The sequence below is a fragment of the Sinocyclocheilus rhinocerous genome, unplaced genomic scaffold (assembly GCF_001515625.1).
Source record: "Sinocyclocheilus rhinocerous isolate Xijiao unplaced genomic scaffold, SAMN03320098_v1.1 scaffold148, whole genome shotgun sequence".
Taxonomy (NCBI): Eukaryota; Metazoa; Chordata; class Actinopteri; order Cypriniformes; family Cyprinidae; genus Sinocyclocheilus; species Sinocyclocheilus rhinocerous.
The window spans coordinates 2,284,206-2,305,779 of record NW_015653472.1 but is presented as its reverse complement, the minus strand read 5'-3'; the positions used below and the strand labels follow the sequence as shown (position 1 = coordinate 2,305,779).

Sequence of the window (21,574 nt, the reverse complement as noted above, 5' to 3'; positions counted from 1 at the left end):
TTTTATCATCTCATCCCAAAGAGAACATTAAATATTAATTTGATTAAATAGTCAATTTACTGATTAAAAAAATGCACTGATTTACAACCATTGAAAAGTTTGGGGTCAGCAAGATTTTTTAATGTTTTTGAAAGAAAGCTCTTATACTCACCAAGGAAGCATTTGTTTATTCAAAACTACAGTAAATACAGTAATTTTTTTTAAATACAGTTAGAATTTAAAATAACTTTTCTATTTTAATATATTTTAAAATGTAATTTATTCCTGTGATGGCAAGGCCTCCAGTCTTCAGGGATTTTTTTTACAGGTTACTTGGCTGAATAAGAAGTTCAATTTCATTTATTTAAAATTAAAATCTTTTGTAACATTATAAATGTCTTGACCATTACTTTTGGCCAGTTGAATGCGTACTTGCAGAATACAAGTGTTGATTCTTTCAAAATCAGACCACAAACCCTTGTGTACCATTATGTTCAAATGCAAATATTTGGATCAGTCAATGCTTCTGAAACATCCTTCAGTTCATCACAGCTTGTGTATATTCTTAGTCTCACTGTCTTCTTAGTTTCACTGTCAAATAGCAAAAGATTCAAGTTCCAGTGTCTTTTCTGTACCTTTTGTAACTGTAGAAGTGGAGACGTGATGTGAAGGTTTTCTACTGGCGATCCACGACATAGCTCTCATAGGACTGGCCCAGAAGTCTCTCTACATCCACCTTTGGCACTACCCAACATTGAGCCGAGTGTCGCTTCCTGGGTGAGTCCTTCAGATTCTTGTCTTGTAGGGTGACAGGAAAATGCTCATCTCCTTTCTTTAGCAAGCCCATAGCCAGCGAAGTGTTCTTATTTGTTTGAGCATGATGGAAACCAGCTTGATCCCTTGAAACCATTATGATCTCCATATGGGTATGCTGAAACTGGCCTGGAAATAAATACCCATACAAATACTCAAAAATGGCGAAATAAGTCTGAAAAACCATTTGACATCTCACTGAATAAGTTTAAAACAAACAGAAATGCTGTTACCTACCCAACAGCCCTTGAGTGAGATGAGAAAGCCCCTTTCCATCGACTATATAGAAGCCCAGGTGCTCCATTTGAAAGGATTTGGGATGGTTGTAGAGATGGAAGAGAATGAGGAACTGCACACCAACCCCGAGCTCAATCCAACAGCTGTGGTGCTCTTCAACCGTGATTCTCATGACGTGTTGCGCCACAGATCCTCTCTGATTGGTGGGAAGCGTCTCGATTTCTTTCCCATCCGCTTCTACTTGTACGGAGTCCAGTGTTAATGTGATCATAATGCCACCTTTGGCAGCAATGATGGAAATCCTGTCGAAGAAGGTACGAGTACGATTCTCCAGCCCCTCCTTAGAAGGAGCCAGCATTAAATGCCCATCCACAATAATGCCTACCAGTATAAAACAGGAATAAGAGACATCAATCATGTTAAAAGAATATCTAAACATTTCATGCGTTTTGTTTAGATTCCTTAAAGATATGTAAGCTATATAGTGGATGTAAAAATATAAACCCACCTTTGTCTGGGTCCTCCAGAAGCCGTAGTACATCATCAGCCCTGCCATCAATGGTAAAACACAAGTTCTGATGGAGCTTTGGGAGCTGAACAACAAAATGTGGGTCTCCATCCACTTTCAGAGACACAAAATACTCTTACGTGAATACATAACTTCTATGAGATTATTATTTGTATTCAACTTTAAATGTGCAAAAATGGCTAAAGGAGTATTTCATGAAATATTCTGTCCTTTAGTCATACCTGAGGAGGAGAACACTCTAACTGAACTTAAACTGGGTTGGTTATCTGGGTCTGTTGAAATTGAAGACATACTGCAGTAAAATGTGCTGCTTATTACAAGTTAATAAATGTAGTTGCGCAACATTTCTGATGGTTTATTATTGCACATACAGAGGTTATGGATTGATAAATGAAGTGCTTACCAGACACCTCAGCATCGGAATCTGAAAGAAAAATGAACAAATCCAAAAACTGACATAACAGTAATTCCTAATAGCTGAAAAAGTAGACCAAGCAAAAATTAAAATTTTTAACTCACATGACTCATAATGGATGTTGTAGTCATAGTCGTAGTCATGTGCTGTATCATAATCTGCAAAATAACATCATAATGCAGCTTTGGCTTTGTTTAATTCATGTTTAGGCAGTTATTGTTTACATTTGGTATCAGTGTCGAACTGATTTAGCACTTGAAAACGTATTACCTACCTTTAACAAGTTCAATATCTGTATAAAAGATTAAGAAACACATGATCAGATGCTACAACTTTACCCTAATGTCACCTTGACCGTATGTGTCCACTCGGCTTTATGGCTGCTACTTTCAGTATTTGCTCCACTCAGTATTTGCTCCGCTTTCAATCCCACAATCCCCAGTACAAACTTGAAGCTTAGCTCACATAAGATGCGGCTCCTTTGACTGTAAGTCATAGTGTATACTGCAATCATAAGCGAGATTCTAATCCTAGGAGAGCGTGCATGTTCAGTTTGAAGGACACAGCAAACGACATAGGAAATAAGGGAACATCGATACATCACTTGAAAAGGAAGTGTAGAGGGAAATTGATCCACCAATCACTGCACATCACTCCAATACTTAAAGTCTGAATAAAATAATGTGAAAAGGAGTTTCCAGCATTATTATTCAGTTTAATTAGTCCCAGGTATGGTTTGTACACAGTTGCAGGTATAAAGTGCGCAAGATGTGACAGACAAAATGCACATTTTGTCAAGTGAAGTGAACTTCAAAAGATACCCTTGGAAGAGCAGTGAACACTTTGTAGGGTTCCTGTCAATCGGTACGCAGCTATAGAGAATGAATTGTAGATGCATGTTCAGCGCTATTCTCAATCTGCCCTAGTGGACACATACGGTGTCTAAACCAAAGAAGTAGAATGAAAATAATATGGACTGTATTACCTTTCCTCTGAATCTGGATGGACGAGGACACATCTGATGGATAGAGAAGAATGGAAAAGAGAGGACACAAAAACAACCATTACATTCAGTAGCACTTTGGTTATTCGTTTGAAATGTATGTGACATTCAAAGAACACAAAACTACCAAATATTTGCAAAATTGTGGCTAAAAATGTCAGCTTCTGCTCCTTAGAAGGAACTCACCAAGAAAGCGAGAGGCTTCCCACAACTTCGGTGCATCTGTCATTCCTGGCATAGGCAGAAATGAAGGAGCCATCAGTGTGGCCACTTCCAGTTCAATCTGAATGTCTGAATTAGCATCGGTGGTAGATGCTGTGGAGGGTAATGTTTGTTGGCCCTGCTCAAGCGTTGCAAGTCCTGAGGTAGTAGAGTTCTCAATGTCTGAGGAAGAGTCTTTCACCACAGATGGCGCAGTTTTGACTAAGGTGGCTAGCGTTGTGCTTTTGACTGGCGGAGAGGAAGAAGTGGATTTCGCTGTACTAGGAGGTGTGCTTGAAATCTTAGCCAAGGCTGGTGTGGTTTTGATGGTACTGGGAGGCGAGGAGGATGGCTTGCTGGAAAGTGGGGTAGAGGTGGTCTTAAGTGGTCCAGTAGTGGTCTTCTTAGGTGATGAAGGAGGGATTGTTTTGTTAAGGGAGACAGAGGTGTTAGGCGGTCGACCTGTGGTGTGAAGCCCTGAGGGTGGTGGGTGTACTCGTACAGATTTGGTGACAGGAGGTTTGCTTGTTTTTGGAGGTGAGAACGAGCTGGATTTTTTGTTTCCTGTTGCAGATGTGGAAGATATTTTAGGCGCAGCGTGAGAGGTCTGATTCGTCACGTTTGTAGAACCTGCGACGGTACTAGTTGACGTCTTGCTAGTAGTAGCCAAAACAGAAGAGCTAATAGTAGGTTCTGGTTCATCAATATCTGGTTTGATCACAACCAACGATGTGACCGGTGTTACAAAATTGTACTTCAGCGAAAGATTGGTGGCTTTATCTACAAGAAGACGCTGTATGAACACATCCGAGGTGTTAATTTTAGCCAAGAGCAACTCTTTGATTGTGAAATAAGCCCAGAGCCGATGCACAAAGCTAGGAATGCCATCCAGTGCCTGTGCACAGCCCAGAGACGGTTCTGTTCCATTTATAACTGCTTTGGCCAATGGTAGCTCATTCTCCACTTTGACTTTCTGCTTTGAATCGTTTGCTGTTAGCATAACCTTTAGATCCTGTACCCCTGGCTTAAGTCGACCCGTGACTACCAATTCAGAGCCCTGGAAATAGTTGGGAAACAGAGAGCGAGTGATATCGTACACCTGATCGTCTAGATAGGACAGCTGGATATCTGAAAGCAGAGGGCTGGCGACTTCATCATAGAAACCTTTCAACTGGACAGCTGCATCATCGTCCTCATATACCTGAAAGACAACAAATAAATGAAAATATTAATTATTACAATTTCATTTACACATAATTTAATATAAATAATTTCAATAAAATATTCTAATTCTTATTATTTAGTTCCAGTCCTCGAATCTGATTGGCTGAATGTCGTTCCAAGAGCACTGATATACAGTCCAACAGCACTGGGACTTTTCACTGTTTGCACTTACCATCCGAGCCACACCACGATTCTCCAATGCCAGCCTTCTCAACATTGGAAAATCAGCATCATCTCCAAAGGCCAGGCCAAATAACGAAGCTAAACCCAAAGCATTCTGTGCATTGCGCAGAATCACATCTGGTTCTGTCTCCCCAATAGTGGCTTCTCCATCAGTCAGGAAGATGATCATGGGAACACGGTGAGATGAAGGTGCATGACCACTGGATGAAGATGAGTGTGAGGATGGATTTAGCAACTGGGCTGCAGACAGTAGAGCTGCATTGATGTTTGTCCCTGGTTTCAAAAGGGGAAAAAAATAGTTTATTACAGTATTTCGTGCAAAACTGAATCTTCACCGTGGCTGTTTAATCTCCAGTTTCACAGCAAAATAAACTAGAAGTTGCTGGATTGAATCAGTCACATGAATCCTTCACTGAGCTCAATTAATCCATTAGAGTGGTTATTGAATCACTAAATCAATCTGACTCGCTGACTGAACATCAAGCTACCATTATTAGATGTTCTTCTCAAAATTAAGCAAATGTACATAAGGTTTATGAAACCATCAGTATCATTCTACTGACTGGTTGTTCATATAACATGTAGTTAAATATATACATTTGCAACAGTTATTAAATATATTTTAATTGCTTATAATATATGTATATATTATTTTGATTATGTGTAAATTATTATATTTGTACTGTAAATGTTTTATGTATTTTTATTAGGGCTGCACGATAAATCGCATGCGATATTTAACGCGCATCTTGTCAGAAAGCCGGTTCTGTAATCAGCGGTAAATCTCCATCACCTGCGTGCTTTCACATTGAGCAGCATTAACTACACAGAGCCGTTGTTCTCTGACGAGCTGCGCCAAAAATCGCACGAATATGAACGTGGTTTTGCGCAGCTCGTCAGAGAACAACGGCTCTGTGTAGTTAATGCTGCTCAATGTGAAAGCCCGCAGGTGATGGAGATTTACCGCTGATTACAGAACGGCTTTACTGACAAGATGCGCGTTAAATATCGCATGCGATTTATCGTGCAGCCCTAATTTTTATTTTTAAAAAGTTATCATTTTGAATCATGAGAATACTTATATAATATCATGAGATACAGAAGAAACACCTACAGCCCTCTGCAAATATCTTCCTGACAAATTCTTTGGCATCCCGCACATTTTGCTGAGTGGCCCGCACAGTGCGGCCTTTTTTCCAGGTGTAGACCTTATCTGAGAAAGTGATGAGATTGAAGTAATCTCCTTCTCGTAGGTCACTCAGAATGGTTGTCATGGCTGCCTTAGTCTGATGTAAAACACAGTGGAGAAATACATGATTCAGTGGTCTTCTCATTCTCAACAAGATGTGATTTTGAGTTGGCGGAGATGCTACCTGCTTGATTTTTGTGCCAGTCATAGAGCCGCTGATGTCAATGGCAAAGATGACATCTTTAGGAACTACAGGAAGTCCTCGAGGTGCAAAGTAATGAACAAAGTAGCCATCATCCACCTGGAGAAAAAAACAAAACAATTGAAAACATTACAATGCTACACCAGGACCACCGCTATTCTGGTACCATCAATCAGATACGTTAGTGTAAAGACCTGTATGTCCCCCATGGGGTCTTTGAGCTCCACGTCATACTGAATGACGAAGTCTGCATTGAGACCTCTGGGGGAGATGTTCTTCTGTTGCTGTATGCTGGGAGTGTAACGCACATGTGCGCAGTAGGGATTCTGCTCGACCTTAGTTGATGGAGGAGGATCTGCATCTGCTGAAAGATCAGTGAGAAAGAGAGAAACCATATATTTTGTGATTCTTTGTTCTGAAGCATTGACATGACAGAAGTGGTTCTTTTAGTGTACCTTGAACTTTGTTGGTAAGCAGTCGGTTAGTTCGCAATGGCAGAGCTCTGATATAGCTGATGCCTGTCCGCTCCGATATGCTGACGTCCAGTGAGATGTTCTGCACAGGTTGGCCAGGCCGTAGACCCAGAGACAGCTCATAGCGGCCAAGCCGTCGTGATAAAAGCTCCTCATACGTCAGCGTGAAGGAGACGCGAGTCCCAGGAGGCAAGTTGACTGCTACACGGAACTTCTCTATCTCACGTTCCCTTTGGAAAACAACAGAAGTTGATCAGGTTCATGGTATATTGTTTGTCCGTGTCATGAGATAACATTTCACCTGAAAAATGATTTTGATTTAATTTAAAGATGATTCAACAAAAAAGATTTGTTCAAAACATCTGCAACTGTATAAGAAAAACGAAGGATTTTTGAAAACAGCATGTTTGTTGGGCCAAACCTGAAAAATAAATGAAACACAGCCTATTGCAATTTTTAGTGGATGCCTGCACACAGGGATTCTGCCAAAAGCCCCAGTAGGTATTAAACAGATTTTGGACTGACTTAGTAGCAACAAGTCCTGCCGTTTTCCCCTGCTTCTTAGCGGTGTCATAGATCTTCCTTGCGTCAGTTCTCCTCTTCACCTGAGCCACATACACCTTCCCATTAGAGGTGCTGGAAATTAACAAAGACAAATCAGAGCAGAAAGCATACATATTTTGATAATGATCATAGAAACAGTGTAGTTCAAACATCTGTTGTAGCAAAACCACTTCTCACTGGTTTACACATCAAATTTAAAACACCCTATCCACCATTAAAGATAAAAAAAAAGAAAAAAAAAGTGTAATTTCTCGTAACTGCAACTTATATCTCACATTTGTCTCTTTATGTGACTTTACACCTCACAGTTGTGACGTTATTTTTCATAGTTGCAACTTTATTGCAATAAATATATATCTGAAAAAATTGCAATTTCAATCTCGCAATTTTGAATTTTTCTCATAGTTTTTCATTATTTTATCTTACATTTGTCTCGCAACATGATTTTATATCTTACAGCTGTGGCTTATTTTTATAGTTAGCAACTTTATTGCAATTGTGAATATATATCTCACAATGTGACTCACACAACTGTGACTATTTCTCTTACAGTAATTGCAACTATATCTCATAATTGTGACTTTATAACTAAATATTCTGACTTCATTTTCACAATTGTGACTTTTTCCTCAGTTGCGACTTATATAATCGCATTGAAAGAAAAATTTAATTTTTCTGTCACAATTTTGACTTCATTTTTCATAGTTAGAGACTTTATTGCAATTGTGACTATCTCACAACTGTGACTTTATCTCTCCTACAATAATTGTGACTATTTCTTGTAATTGCGATTTTATATACTCAAAATTGTGACTTTCTTCACAATTGTGACTTTTTTTCATAGTTATATCTTACATTTGTCTCACAATGTGATTTACTATCACAGTTATGAATTTATTTTTCGTAGTTGCAACTATTATGCAAACTGACACTACAACTGTAACTACACTATAGCTACAACTGTGATTCTATTAATTATTAACTTCTTCCTCATAATTGCGACTACATGCTTCACAAATATTACTACATTTCTTATTTTAAACTTTATCTCCCAAAAACAAAAGGAAATGGCTCATGACAAAAAGAAAATGTAATTTCCCTCACAAAACATAATTACTGAGAATCTCTCGCAATCATAGCAATTCCAAAATCCCCTTAAATCTCGGTTGAGGAGCATTTCCCCTGGCATGAACACTCAGGAGTTCACCTGCACGAAGCTATCCATACTCTCTTTGTGTCTTTACATGAGGGTCAAGGAGAGAAAATGCTACAGCAAGGTCAGCCCCTATAAGCAAATATATTTAAATAAAAGTCAACAAGGACCAACCAAAATAAACCAACAGCCTTGAAAAAGAGCTTGTTTGAATAAGAGCAGGGTGAATGGACAGTTTAAGGCACAGTGGAAAATGAGGCGCCTGTGTGGCACTGAGAGGTCTGGGATGGCTGTGCATGTGACACTGTGAACACAGAGCTCTCAGTCACAGTTAAACAAATGCTACTGCACGAAAGAAACACATTTGCTGCAGCTATTTAAAAACATACAGAGCCCGATGGAAGTGTCGGTCTGTATTTGTGTGATTCTTTGAGGGTGTGCATACGTTTGTAATGTACATTGAAACTTGAAGCCCTGCTTTGTTGATGGATACATGAGTGCATTCTTTACGCACGTGTATGTATTTATGTGCACGTAAATGTGTGAGCGTGTGTGTCTTGGCCATGTGCCTTGGTAAACTCTGTTGGGTAAACGGGAGAGTGAACAGAGCCAGTTCTCGTCATTTTCTCTATTAGCTTTCTGAGTTTTCTTGACAAAGCCTGCTATTCATCTGGCCTGAACGTTCTTTACTTTTGACCACCGTCCGCTTCCAAATCCAGCCCCTGTGTGCTTTATCAAGCTGTTATGGAGCCTTATTTGTGGGAAATTATTTAAATTTAGCATTTGTTTTTGGAAAAGAGGTTTACATAACTTTTACTCTAGAGAACAAATATTCTTTCTTCACTAGATCCTTTTATTCCAGTCAATTTGCTCCATTTGAGTGTCCTTTTCTATGTTTCTTAAAAAAAACAAATAATTATAAATTATATTAGAATATAATTAAGAGAAAGTTAAAGGGACAGTTCAGCCAAAAATGACAATTCTTCATTATTTATTCACTCTTAGGAGGGTCCCAAACTGGTATGACTAACATTCTTCTGTGGAACACAAAAGTAGAAATTCTGAATAATGTCTTGGTCACTCTGTTCCGTGCAATTACAATCAGTGGGGACTGAAGCTTTCAAGCTTCAAAAAGGATGAAAAAGCACCTTAAAGTATGATAAAATAGTGGTCTATATGTCTATGTTTCAAGTCTTCGCAAGCCATACAAAAGCTTTGTGTGACAATCAGACTGTATTTAAGTCACCATTCACTTGATATCTTCCCCTTCAGTGAGATCTTAACTCAAGAGCCACTGAATCCGAACAGATCAGTCCAATTTATGAATGAATCATTCAAGGTTTATAAACTAGATCATCTGACTCAATGACTTTAACTCAAAAGAATGAATTGTTCACACATTGGACATTGCTACTTTTCTCATGAATGTGCCAAGGAGGCCAGGTACTGAGATGCCTTGAAAAGTATGACTGGTGTTATTAAAAATGTCTTTGTTACATGCTTAACAGAAGAACAGAGAAAGAAGTCATTTTTGAAATGACATGTGGTTAAGTAAATGATGACAGATCTTTAATATTTAAGTTAAGTAATCTTTAAATTATTTGTGTAAATCAGATCTGAGCATTAAAAAAAAGAATCCCTTTTGATCGCAAAACACTTCTTTCGAAATGACCAAATCAGTACAATTATAACCCTGCTGTGTCCATTCAGGGACATTTTTTTAACCGATTTGACAGCAAGAATAAAAAAGAATGTGGTGTAATTTTGACTCACATGGTAAAGTTGGAAATAAATGCAGATGAAGATAAATCCACCTCAAAGGCCGCCTCCTTAGTAATGTGGAGTTGGTTCCACGTGGTGCTCTCCACTGTGGTTACAGCATAGCGAGACACTACAGAACATCGCACATGGTAATCTGTCACCTTGAGCTAAGGGCACAACAAACACCAAAATAACTTTAATATGCTAAGCCAAATTATTTATGTTTGAATTCTTTCAATTTCATTAAAACATTGGCTATAAAAAGCTGTACACATGAACATGAATATTTGAAAGTTAGCTAGTGAACACATCTGAAAAAATGCATCAATTTAAAAACATGACTTTATTGAACAATTCATATGATTAGCATGTTAATTTTGATTTCTCAGGACTTTTTTAACTTGTGTCACATCTCAGTACATAGAACACCTCAATCTGTTTACTTGAATCTGATTCAGACCACATTGGTCTGGCTACAGAAAAGCCATGTTTATCTGAGCACTCTTTCCTGCACTGCATGCAACAGCTTGTGCTACAATTGACAGAAACTAATATTAACACAATTAGCTAGATCTACAAATGAAAAACTATGAAGGCTAAGATATGACCCTGGGTCTGAGCGTCTTACAGTAAATATTAAACCCCTTAACCTTCACCGTCCCACCTGTGGGACGCTTGGCACTCTATTTTGTGGTCCTTTTTCTTTATCAAATATTTTAATAATCATCATAAATTATATATCATTTGAAAGCTTAGAAGCCCAAGAAAACCATTTTGAATTCGGACATTGCGTTACCATGGAAATGGTACTTTAAAATCTTTTGGCAGTCTCCTCCCCCTTAGCGGGCGGTGTCAAGTGTCATATTACAAAATGCATTACAGTCTTTTACAATCAAAACTTTTTATAATCTTGACATAAAACATACCATTGGAAAGGTCTGAGTCTCAGGAATCCATATTTTTTTCATATCAACTTCAAATTTGGAACATAACTTGTTTAGACATAAGGCTTTACTTTTTTTTTTTTTTTTTTAGCAATTTTAGAGTAAAACCTGTTATGTAAAATATTTATTTAATATAAGATATAATAAAATTGCAATATACAGTGCATTTTCTTTACAGTAAATTTAAACTTCTATACCGTTTTGATATTTTAATTTTGAAATAATTCCACTTCTGCAATAATCTGCTGACTGTCTTCTTTAAAAAGAGACCAGCCTTTCCTCTGTATTCCAAAGTGTTCATGAATTATAACAATTTAAGTTTGGATAGTGCACTTTAATGCCTATTTAAAAAAATGGGGGGTGACAGTTAAGGGGTTAAGATTATAGAATGTCTTGTAATAATAAGAAGAAATAAAAAATAAATAACTTAAAGAATAATGTAAAACATTATGATTCAAGTCTGATTCTGTTTTGCTGTCTGTCTCCAGTGACAGATTTGGATTTTTCTGGTCATATTGTTTCTAACTCATGCAAACATTCTCATGTGTTTTATAAACATCTGGTTTCTAAGGCATCTATTTGGTGCTTTATAGAATTTCACAATAAACCAAAGTAAAACAAAAAACCAAGGCATTTATCTTAATATTTACAGTTTAACACAAAGCAAAAACATAGCTTTTTCTGTCATACTTACTGCTGGTTTTGATGCTGCGAGTGTCTGACGTCTCAGTCTCTAAAAAGTATTGATAAGTATTGATTTCTCTTATCCGGAGTGTCAAAGGTACTTGTACATTACATTCAGTATATGTCACATAAAATTATCTACAAAGAATTAATTCCAGCTAGGTGTTTTAAATGTCACAATGTATGCCTCACAAAAACAAATCTGTTTTACTCATTCCTTAGTGCCACTCACCTTTAAATATTCATACAAACTTTGTATTATTCATATAATCTTGATTAACCACTGTATTACCAATCACAAAACTACCTTTGAAGTCAGAGGTGTAAATGTAAAAATAGTTTGAAATATTCTCAGATGCCAGTGGTTTGGTCTAGATCTTACACTGAAATAGACTGAATCAAAGTTATTCATGAAAGGGGTGGAAATGGAACTAAATGTCAGTACTGTACACACAAGGCCACTGGAGGATTTTAGATGTTAGTTTCTCACATAATTCATTGCTGTACCAATATATTACCACATCTCCTGTAAATACAAACAAAAAGCTAAATATGGAAAAGAATGCGTCTCTGCTACTATAACTTTCCAGCACACTTTTTAAAAGAAACTGCTGCGTGACAGGTTTATTAAAACAAATTTTGTGAGATAAAACAGCGGCGAAATAATTGACATAACATTTTGTTAATGTGCATAATATGTGAATACAGTCATCTTAAACTGGCAACACCTTAATGATATCCTTCCTTTTCTTTATGTTTTCCTTATTTGACTATCAAAAGCCCAGAAGGAATGCATTAGAAATTCGTACAGAATAACAAATTGAATTGCTCGCATAATTTCCAACCTAGTGGGAATCTTTATTACAACTTTTTAAGATTCCAGTGTAACGCACAATAAAAACTACATCTTTAAGAACACACAAAGACTTATGATTACCAAAAGGATTGTAAACTAATTTTATTTACCTGCCTTCCGTTTGACTTATTCCTAATGCATCAAAATACAATATAAAAAAAAGTTATGCAAGTAGATAAAGTATATATAAAATTCTAAGAATGAAATACCATTCCACTGGAACAGAAATTCTTAAATGTTGTGTTATTCTTCAGTATGTGCGTTTTCGCGCGTAATGTGACGAGGCGATTTTTTGTGTTTGTTTCGCGCAAATTGCCATCGGTCACTCAAGACAAACTTCACATTTTACTTATCAGAGGAAAATGTCACAGAACAATCGGGCAAATAATGACTAAGTGTAAAATTATGAATAATAATTCTATAACAAGTACACGTACCTGGAGAGGGACTGAGTGCGCGTCGAAATGCGCACATCCAAAAGGAACAACAGTAAGTAGGATGAAAACGACAGCGTGGATAGTCAAATCCAGTTTAACATCCATGCTTTCAGATTGTGTGGGAAAGCCAAAACCACTGTTTTGCCCGTAAGGCGAGTGCGTAAGGTCTTCCACTAACTTCACATTTTACGGTAAAAAGTTGTTTATAAAAGGGGCAGTATTGCCCCCTCCCTTCCAAAAAGATCCTAAAAATGATACTGAAGCCACGATAATGCCACGAGAGAGATGGATGCTCATTTAGACTTGAAAATTACTTTGTTATAAAGACAAACGAGTTTCGATCATGCGCAGGTATTTGTGGGTTTCAAGGGGAGCTCTTTTCACGTGCATACTGGACATTTCGCGGAGTCTCGCCACGATTATGGGGGGCACGAAAAACCACAAACCCGTGAATGCCTACAATTCTAAAGACCATCATATGACTTTCAGAAGCCTTTCAGTCGTTACATAATTGTTCTAAAACCGCATTACTGTCACTATATTTGATGTATTTGGATACTGAATTTTTACTCTAGAAATCTCAGTTAGGTTGGAGGTTTTTGGACAGGCTTTCATACATACTAATAAATAATGAATTGTGAGGAGTAAAGTGGCTTGAGAATGCTCTTTGTGATACTGTGATGGCTAATATGGATTTATTTTTTTGGTTGCTGTCCATGGTGCTGTTAACTAACTGAATCATCTTCTGATTACTGTAATTTATCAATGCATAAAAAGGTATTACTGCCCAGCTCTTTGAACGCAATATTAAAATGAATAAATAAAGGCTATTTACTTTCACACAATGGGGATTTTCCCTGTTCTAGCTAAACATTTTAAACTAGGAAAAGGGTAAAAATAATCTTTAGTTGCAATATCCATTTCAACTTATAACATGCCAATGCAACCATCTTATCAACAAAGTAAAATCATACTTGATTTACTCAGTTTAGTTTTAAAAACTAAAGTACAATCCAAAAGTCTGAGAGCCCTATAGTGGAAAAGCTAAAATTCTGTTCTGCATTTTCTAATTATTCAAATTTTTTTAAATATACATTTTCAGAATGTCTTAATATTTTTTGTTTTACATTTTTGTGAGGGAACCGGGAACCCCCCCCCCAAAAAATGTGATTTTCCCAGATGGGGTCTCAGACTTTTGGATCCCACTTTCGTGTTTGCAAGCCTTGATAATCTTAATGGAAACACATGCTAATGTCCTTTTAAATTCCTTCCTCCCACCTTGCTATTCATTTACACAATCTGTGTGTAGATTAATTGTGCTAAACTGGCAAATTTAAGATTTTTTTGTGATTACAGATGTTCAGGTACAGTCTGTAGTGCTTCTTCTGTCTTTCTTGCTATATTCACATTCTGGAATGCAAACAAGAAATCCCTTTTAGACACTGATCAGTGATTAAAATTCATCATTCCATAGGATTTTATGACTTACTGTGGGTCTGTCCCTGTGTGTGTTCACTGCTTGGATGTTTAAATAGAAGGACTCCACTTTGCATCCTGCAAGGAGAGCATAAAAGAACACGACACACTCACATATTATATGTTGCACTTTTCATGAATAATGTAATGAGGGACAATCATGTAGTAGCAGGGTTGCATCCAATGAACTAAATATCACATCAACAGATTAAATCAGAATTATAATGTCATGTTGTGGTTTTAATTAATATAGTAAAGAAAGTGGTACTGGCCTAAATGCTGCTACCTACTTTTCATGCTGGGTTCACTTGATCACAATTGTTTCTCTAATATATCTACAGAATAGTTCTCTCAGACTGAAAACAATAAGAGTTTTCCATACTTTTAAAAGATAACAGGACCCCACATTATACCCTAATCATGGAAAGAGCCATGTTTGAAATAAAACTATAGCTATGCCTATACTCACCATAAGCTAATGGAGTCAGTTTGAGAACAGTATGCAGAGGACACTTTAGATGTGGTAGATCATCTGCAGAGAAATCAGATTTATAAATTACATGAAAGATCCTATCACAGTGACGAAGTGCATTTCATAGTCAGTGACAGCAATTGCTGGCTGTTTTTGGTTTAGACCTGCACTCTTGTCCAGAAAGTAGGCCAGTAGACAACGCATGACTGCCTGGTGGCAGATGACCAGCACGTTCTCTTGTCTCTCAAGCTCCATTATGACTGGCTCTAGACGGTGCACCAGGTCTTCATACGACTGCAGAACATAGAAAAGGGCAAAACTCAAAAAAGTCAAAAGTTTGTAAAAACAGTAATATTGTGAAATAATTACAATTTAAAATAACCGTTTTCATTTTTAATATATTTTAAAATGTCATTTATTTGTGTGATGGCAATGCTGAATTTACTCCAGTCTTCACATGGTGCTAATATTTTGATTTGATACTGTACTATTAATTACTGTTGGTGCTCAATTATAAGTAATGGTTCTTATTATTATCAATGTTGAAAAGTTTTTGCTGCATTTTTTTTTTTGTAGATTCTTTGATTAATCAAAAACCTTTAATTGAAATAGAAATCTTTTGTAACATTGTAAATGTCTTTACTGTCACTTTTGATTATTTAGTGCATCCTTGCTGAATAAACATTAATTGATTAATTTTATTTAAATCTTTAAATTGATCAACAATATTAGCATATCAGAATGATTTCTAAAGGATCATGTGACACTAGACTGGAACAGCTCCTGAAAACTCAGCTTTGCCATCACAGGAATAAATGTGATTTTAAATATATATAAAAACAGAAAACAATTCTTTTAGATTGTAATATTTTACCATATTACTGTATTTTTGATCAAATAAATGCAGCCTTGGCAAGTATAAGAGGCTTCTTTCAAAAAAAAAAAATGTTTAAATCCCTTTAAAAAAAAATGTTTTTTAATTATTATCCCAAACTTTTGACCGGTAGTGTACTTTTTCACACAAACTCATTTTAACACTGTTGTGTTGTGTACAAGACTCACTTCACCCTTTGGATATCGGTAACGGTACTTGTCCTGGTCTCTTAAGGCAAACTCTTCTGGATGGGTTGCCTGAATCTCCTCGTACATCATTTCCTCACACACACCCTTAAAATGTACCAGAGTTCAACTGTTTTTCTTGACATTTGCATTTCACATGCATACACCTTTAATACAGAGCATGACTAGCTTACTGCGTCGATTTCATTCAATGCCTTCCACTGTTCATACGGTACGCCCAGTGCCTCTGCTGTCTGTATGGTCCTCTTCATGTGGCTGGTCCACACCTTCAGGTTCTTGATGGCCTGACCCCTGATGAACTCTGCAAGGGCCTTAGCGTACTAAGCAACAAGACAGACACACGTGTAGTCTATATCTGTGTGTTTAAGGAAGATTCAAATCACAGAAATGCATGGCTTTTTATGCTAGAGTTAAGGCTACATCCACATTAATCCAGATAAATCTGAAAGAGTCTCTTTCTTTTTTTTTTTTTTTTTGGCCTTTCATCTATACTGAGACAGTGTTTTTGTTCAGCAAAAATTGAGCTTTTGAAGATGCTCTCCCAAGTGATGAATGTGAAAACACTGTTTTTGCTTTGTAATGTGGACTGTGAAAACGGAGGTGTTCGAAAACAGTGTTCACCCTCAACAAGGATACACTTTGACCCGGTCATGTGTAAACTGATCCACTTTGAACAAGATTTTATGTATGGTTTATTATCTAAATCACCTTTTGGCCCTGTGAAGAGAGGCCTGAGTCTCCACCGATTCTTCCCAGCAGGTTGAGCTCACTTTCTCCATGGCGGCTCAGATAGATGGATCGTGGTGTGACGTGGATGTTCATGAGGTAATACACTATACGACTCTGAATGTGATCCTGCACGCGGTTAACGAGGTACCTGGATCCCACGTTAAAGATCTTAATGAAGGCGAGGTGCCTATGAAACAGATGGAGAGGCAGAGGGTTGGAATTGATGCACATAACATCATGTTACATTTGAGACTTCAGCAGCAGGGTACCTGTCCTTTTCCTCATCCAGGGGGACATAGGACATTTTGTAACAATCAATACGCTTCAGAAAGTCCACCAGTGCTGCTTCTTTGTTGTAGTTTTCATAATCTGGGCTGCTCAGCTTTACTTGCTGTCAAAAAACACAGAAATAATAATAAACAAAAGCTATCTCATTCTAAAATATTTTCAAAACAATTTTAATAGTCTAGCATTACAAATAGTTTAATAACACAATCTTACCATTATATTTGCCTCAATGATTTCTGGGTCGTCACAAACCGACTCAATGAAAAATACCTGGACATAAACATTTTGTATGAAAGGATGGTTGCTAAAATCGACATAATTTTATAAAATATTAAATGACAACAGCTTAAGTGTTTTCAAAATGAAAACGAAGTCTTTCTATTAACAAACTACTTTTTTCCAATGGGTCACAAAACACTACATTGCTTTTGTTACCCTGCAGCCAAGCACGCTGACACAATCAATTCAATATCTCAATCAAACTCTGAATCGGCTTGCTCAGTTCAAAAATGATTCATATTCAGATTATATTTAGCGCTGGGAGTTCAGTTCATTGTAACAAATCGACTGGCTGTCAATTAAATATTTTAGAGAGAAAAAAAAGTCAAAGTCAGAGCTTTATCACTGTCAATCACCATTCGTGGATATGATGGAAATTAATAGGTGGTGAAAACAAATCATACCTTATGCAACACTGTCCGTTGCCATACTTATAAAAAAAGATTTTTGGGGTAATCCAAATAGATCCCCCTGGAGGAATGGCTCTAGTTTAAGTATTTTACATTAATTAATACATCAATTTATATCATATTTTACATTTTTGCATCCTGCAATTTATATAATAAAATATGTTTTGCTAGACCTTCTCCAGTCCAGATCTAATTCAGTGTGCGGCTAGCAATCTCCTTGTTTGTTTTGATCTGTTTTTGGCTCTACGCACCTGAAGCAATTTGATTTTTAATCTTGGAGCACAACAATCTCTTCTAGTACTTATCAAACTTTTGATAAAATAACTTGAAAAGCTATAGTCTTGAAGTAACATCCCATCAATCATCACACTGAATACGATACAAAGAAGATGTGAGGCAGACTTACATAAAGCAGTCTGTTGAAAAAAAGCAAAAACCTGCACCTGCCTTATAGCCCCTCTCCTTGGCAAAACTGATAATGACTCCTCTTCTCTCCCTGGTGGTATTGGTGGCATCAAATACCTGTGAAGTGTATTTGTCAGAGACTGATTTGCCTCAATGATTGGTCGACTCCTCAATAAGAATGCTGAGAGTCCCAGACTAAACTGGTAAATTCTCAATTGTATTATATGTAAAGTCAGACAGATTCATATAGTAGCTTGACTATTTTAATTCATAGCTTGGACAGACAAGAAGAACCGTTATCCATTACGTTCTTGACTCACTGCAACTTGTCCCTGCTCCTTAGTGAAGTAATTGGCAATGTCCTTAAGAGCATTTGAGGCACAGGCTCTGAACACACAATACACAGATATGCATTGAACAAATTACACATGTGTGCATATCTATGCATTAAGACAGATTTCATAATCAAATAACGCAGTTTATTTAGAAGTTATATGCAATCATCCTAAATGTATTGTACCTGTGGATTTTCATGGCCTCTTCATCGTCTGGACGAAAAAATTCATAGTTCTTGTATGTCTGCACAACTTCCCTTCGATACTGACCCAAATTAAAGACTTTACATAAAAAAAAAAGCAAAAAAAAGTTTGTTAGCAGATATTTACACATATTTACACACTAAATTTATAGATTTTTATTTAAAGTTAAATCATTCTGATATACATTACATATAGCAAATAATTTAATAGGTTTGTTTTATACATACACACATGCAAATATTTATGCGTATAATGAAAATTATGCTGGTATATCAGCAAATAATTTAATATGCAATAAATGTACGTACATACCACAAACATAAACACAAATCCAAATACTTGCCATTAAGAGCTGATCATTAACTTCATAATATATACACTCACCTTGAGTTGGGACTCCAATCCAATTTAGATATCGGGTTAACTTTTTGGAGATGTAGGTTTTTCCCCTGGCTGGCAGACCAACCATCACAATCATTGTGGGACAGTTTGTAAACTGGGGTCGTGAGGCTGTGGACCAGTAGAAAATATTGACATTAAAGTTTGAACAATATTTAATCACTTGAAGATGTTGGAGTAGGAGATTACGTATGCATTCACAAGATAATGCCTATGCAAAATTAATCTGATAGTCGGTTTCATTTGAGAGAAATGAGAAAAACCTAAGCGGTACAAGGCGGCGGCTGCCGTATTAACTTCTAAGGACATACAGGAACTCACTGACTTCTGCACTGAAAACAGCACATCATCATCAGTTTGTAATTCATTCTATGCTGAATTGTAATGAGACAGCATGGTTATTCAAATGACTTGGATGGCAAAGAGTATGAAAACTACTGAAAGAACATCCCACAGTAACCAAGGAATCACATGAGTCTTGAAGCCAACTCCAGCACTTAATATTCCTGATCATTCCGTTGCCACAACTGAAGAAACAAAGCTCTCAAAAACACAACTTGGTGCAACTTCAAGAGGCAATGAAATGTAGACAAAAGAAGCAGGCAGGGCTGAAGCTCACAACACCCGGGTTGATCATCTACAAGAGATTAACCCTCCTAATGCCCCAACAATTTTAGAGGAGAGGGAATAAGCAAATATAGAAAAAGGAAATGCAGGTGAATTAAGTTATACCCTCACTTACAGCCTCTCCTCTGGCCTAGAGAACTGCCCATTCCTGGCACCCATATCTTGAGCAGTGGTGTCTGTGTGAGCTCCTTCTGCTCCGTGTACATGTCGTTAGGCCCTGCACGGCTGATTGTGTGTTTACTAGGAACTAAGAACACATGGCTGGGATCCCATCAACCATGTTCCTGCTCAGGTCACCTGACTGAGGCGGGAAGAATTGGGAGGAGAGACAGGGTTGGTGGAGAGACACAATCCTGGCTGCCAATGGGTAATTGACTTAGTTAACCCTTTGGAGGCTTTGATCTTCATTGTGGCTTCATGATAAAAACTATACCATTTCTTAAACAAAAAGAAAACATTTAAAACATTATGTTCAAATATGTTACTTCATGTATATATTTTAGACAAGCAGCATCCTAATTAGAATGTATGCAGTGTGTTTCTTTGCAAATTTGTAAAATACAATGAAATTAGATTTTTTTAATTGGCCTATATATTTTATTTATTTTAATGCAACTAGCTCACTTTATACTGGTTTTGATCTACAGTATTTATTCTGTTCTACTCACAGCAAAGACGATAACTAGCCTATATAATTATATGAAAATAGTTAAGTCCAAACCACAGCAATAACGATAATGACAGAGGAACGATGTCGTATGAATCACTTTCAGAACAATTTTTCAAGCTAAACGATACAAATATTGACAGTCAATCAGAATCCACCAGACTGTAAAGAGCTAGCCTAGAGCATCAGACGACATGACTGCAGAATGCGCATATAATAAACAGAATGTTATCATGTGTTGATGCTAATAGTTATTATTTATGCACTAAAAAAATTGTTTAGAAATAATTAATAATAATAAATAGAAATAATTGTGTAGAAATAATTTTCACAAATAAGCAAATTAAAATTAAACGGCAAATAAAACTTTGAATTAAACATGAAATTTTGAATTAGAAAAACTGAAACAGTATTTTCTTGTAAATAAAACATTGTACTATGCATGCCAGGCCAGTAGTTGGCGATGTCACTTTGTAAAGAAACACTATAGTCTGCACATGTAATATGCACGTGCATGATGTCACAGTTTTTGTAGATTACACAGTGAAAATAACAGAATCGTTTTCAAAAACTTGCACTTTGAAACCCATTTTCAGGCCCACTAAACACAGTTGACATGTAAATGAACAGTGTTGGGGAGTAACTAGTTACATGTAACGGAATTACTCATATTTAATTATAAAATAAATGTAACTGTAATCAGTTACAGTTACTGAGAATAAATGTGTAATTAAACTACAGTTACTTATGAAAATGTTAAAGATTACAAAGGGGGTTACATCTGAATATTTTCACACACACACACATACAGATTTAATTGATTTCTTTCCCAAATTGCAGTGACTGCTCTAAAATATGAGACACCAATGTTTCAAGAGTTTAGGACACAGAATAGGACACATGCTTATTCAATAACTGTTTTATTTCTTATTTGGGTTTATGTATATGCTTTTTTTAGATTAACTGTTAGATGCCAGTGTTTCCTGTCATAGCTATGCAAAGATTTGATTTCAAAAACAGTATCATAGCTATTAAACTATTTCTTGTTATGGTTTTAAATCTGTATTTAACCTCAGAAAGATCTCTAAGTAAAAAGAGGTGCTTTTGTGGTGGATGTGCTTTAAAAATAAACTATAATCTTAATTCAAATGATGAAGGATTCTGAAAGTCTGACAGTAACCCTGCCTGCTTCAAATGTTTCAAAATGATTAACATTTGAAAACATTCATGAAATTTAGAAAAGTAATCAAAAAGTAATCAAATGTAATCAGTTACATTACTTTAATAAAGTAATTGAAATAGTTACACTATTGCATTTTAAATAGGGTAACTTGTAATCTGTAACCTATTACATTT

General features: G+C 36.5%; 2 protein-coding genes across 4 annotated transcripts in view; both read right to left on the bottom strand.

Moving 5' to 3' along the window:
- Positions 1–320: 320 nt before the first annotated feature.
- LOC107716181 (inter-alpha-trypsin inhibitor heavy chain H6-like) lies at positions 321–13,952 on the bottom strand. The gene is made up of 18 exons (XM_016522548.1): positions 12,848–13,952; positions 11,565–11,603; positions 9,939–10,093; positions 6,974–7,084; positions 6,431–6,678; positions 6,170–6,339; positions 5,958–6,074; positions 5,699–5,870; positions 4,574–4,857; positions 3,163–4,378; positions 2,959–2,991; positions 2,248–2,265; positions 2,078–2,131; positions 1,962–1,982; positions 1,780–1,830; positions 1,538–1,651; positions 1,030–1,410; positions 321–921 (listed from the first exon to the last, which is right to left on the bottom strand). The coding sequence occupies exons 1-18, from the start codon at positions 12,950–12,952 to the stop codon at positions 656–658; spliced, it is 3,555 nt and encodes a 1,184-aa protein (XP_016378034.1). The 5' UTR covers positions 12,953–13,952; the 3' UTR covers positions 321–655.
- Positions 13,953–13,996: 44 nt separating this feature from the next.
- The window catches only part of LOC107716165 (6-phosphofructo-2-kinase/fructose-2,6-bisphosphatase-like), a 14,642-nt gene continuing 7,064 nt past the window's right edge, over positions 13,997–21,574 (bottom strand). Inside the window, exons 1-14 of one of the 3 annotated variants that reach the window (XM_016522530.1) lie at positions 19,667–19,862; positions 18,910–19,035; positions 18,507–18,603; positions 18,307–18,373; positions 18,029–18,103; positions 17,106–17,162; positions 16,874–16,995; positions 16,584–16,791; positions 16,049–16,195; positions 15,858–15,962; positions 14,960–15,089; positions 14,793–14,855; positions 14,337–14,401; positions 13,997–14,257 (exon numbers count right to left, since the gene is read on the bottom strand). In XM_016522530.1, coding sequence (XP_016378016.1) covers positions 14,198–14,257; positions 14,337–14,401; positions 14,793–14,855; positions 14,960–15,089; positions 15,858–15,962; positions 16,049–16,195; positions 16,584–16,791; positions 16,874–16,995; positions 17,106–17,162; positions 18,029–18,103; positions 18,307–18,373; positions 18,507–18,603; positions 18,910–19,035; positions 19,667–19,757 — 1,413 coding nt within the window. In that variant the 5' untranslated portion in view covers positions 19,758–19,862 and the 3' untranslated portion in view covers positions 13,997–14,197. Of the gene's footprint in view, positions 14,258–14,336; positions 14,402–14,792; positions 14,856–14,959; positions 15,090–15,857; positions 15,963–16,048; positions 16,196–16,583; positions 16,792–16,873; positions 16,996–17,105; positions 17,163–18,028; positions 18,104–18,306; positions 18,374–18,506; positions 18,604–18,909; positions 19,036–19,656; positions 19,863–21,574 lie in introns of those variants that run through there. The other 2 variants (XM_016522532.1, XM_016522531.1) reach the window with 2 other exon arrangements.

What these genes read in the sequence shown, in the direction of transcription:
- LOC107716181 (XM_016522548.1), bottom strand. Translation starts at nt 12,952, where the DNA reads ATGGATGTTAAACTGGATTTGACTATCCACGCTGTCGTTTTCATCCTA. An exon ending in TTTATTTCCAACTTTACCAT is followed by an intron (nt 7,085 to 9,938) that starts GTGAGTCAAAAT and finishes GTTAATTTCCAG; the next exon opens with CACCTCTAATGGGAAGGTGT. An exon ending in CTGGCACAAAAATCAAGCAG is followed by an intron (nt 5,871 to 5,957) that starts GTAGCATCTCCG and finishes GTTTTACATCAG; the next exon opens with ACTAAGGCAGCCATGACAAC.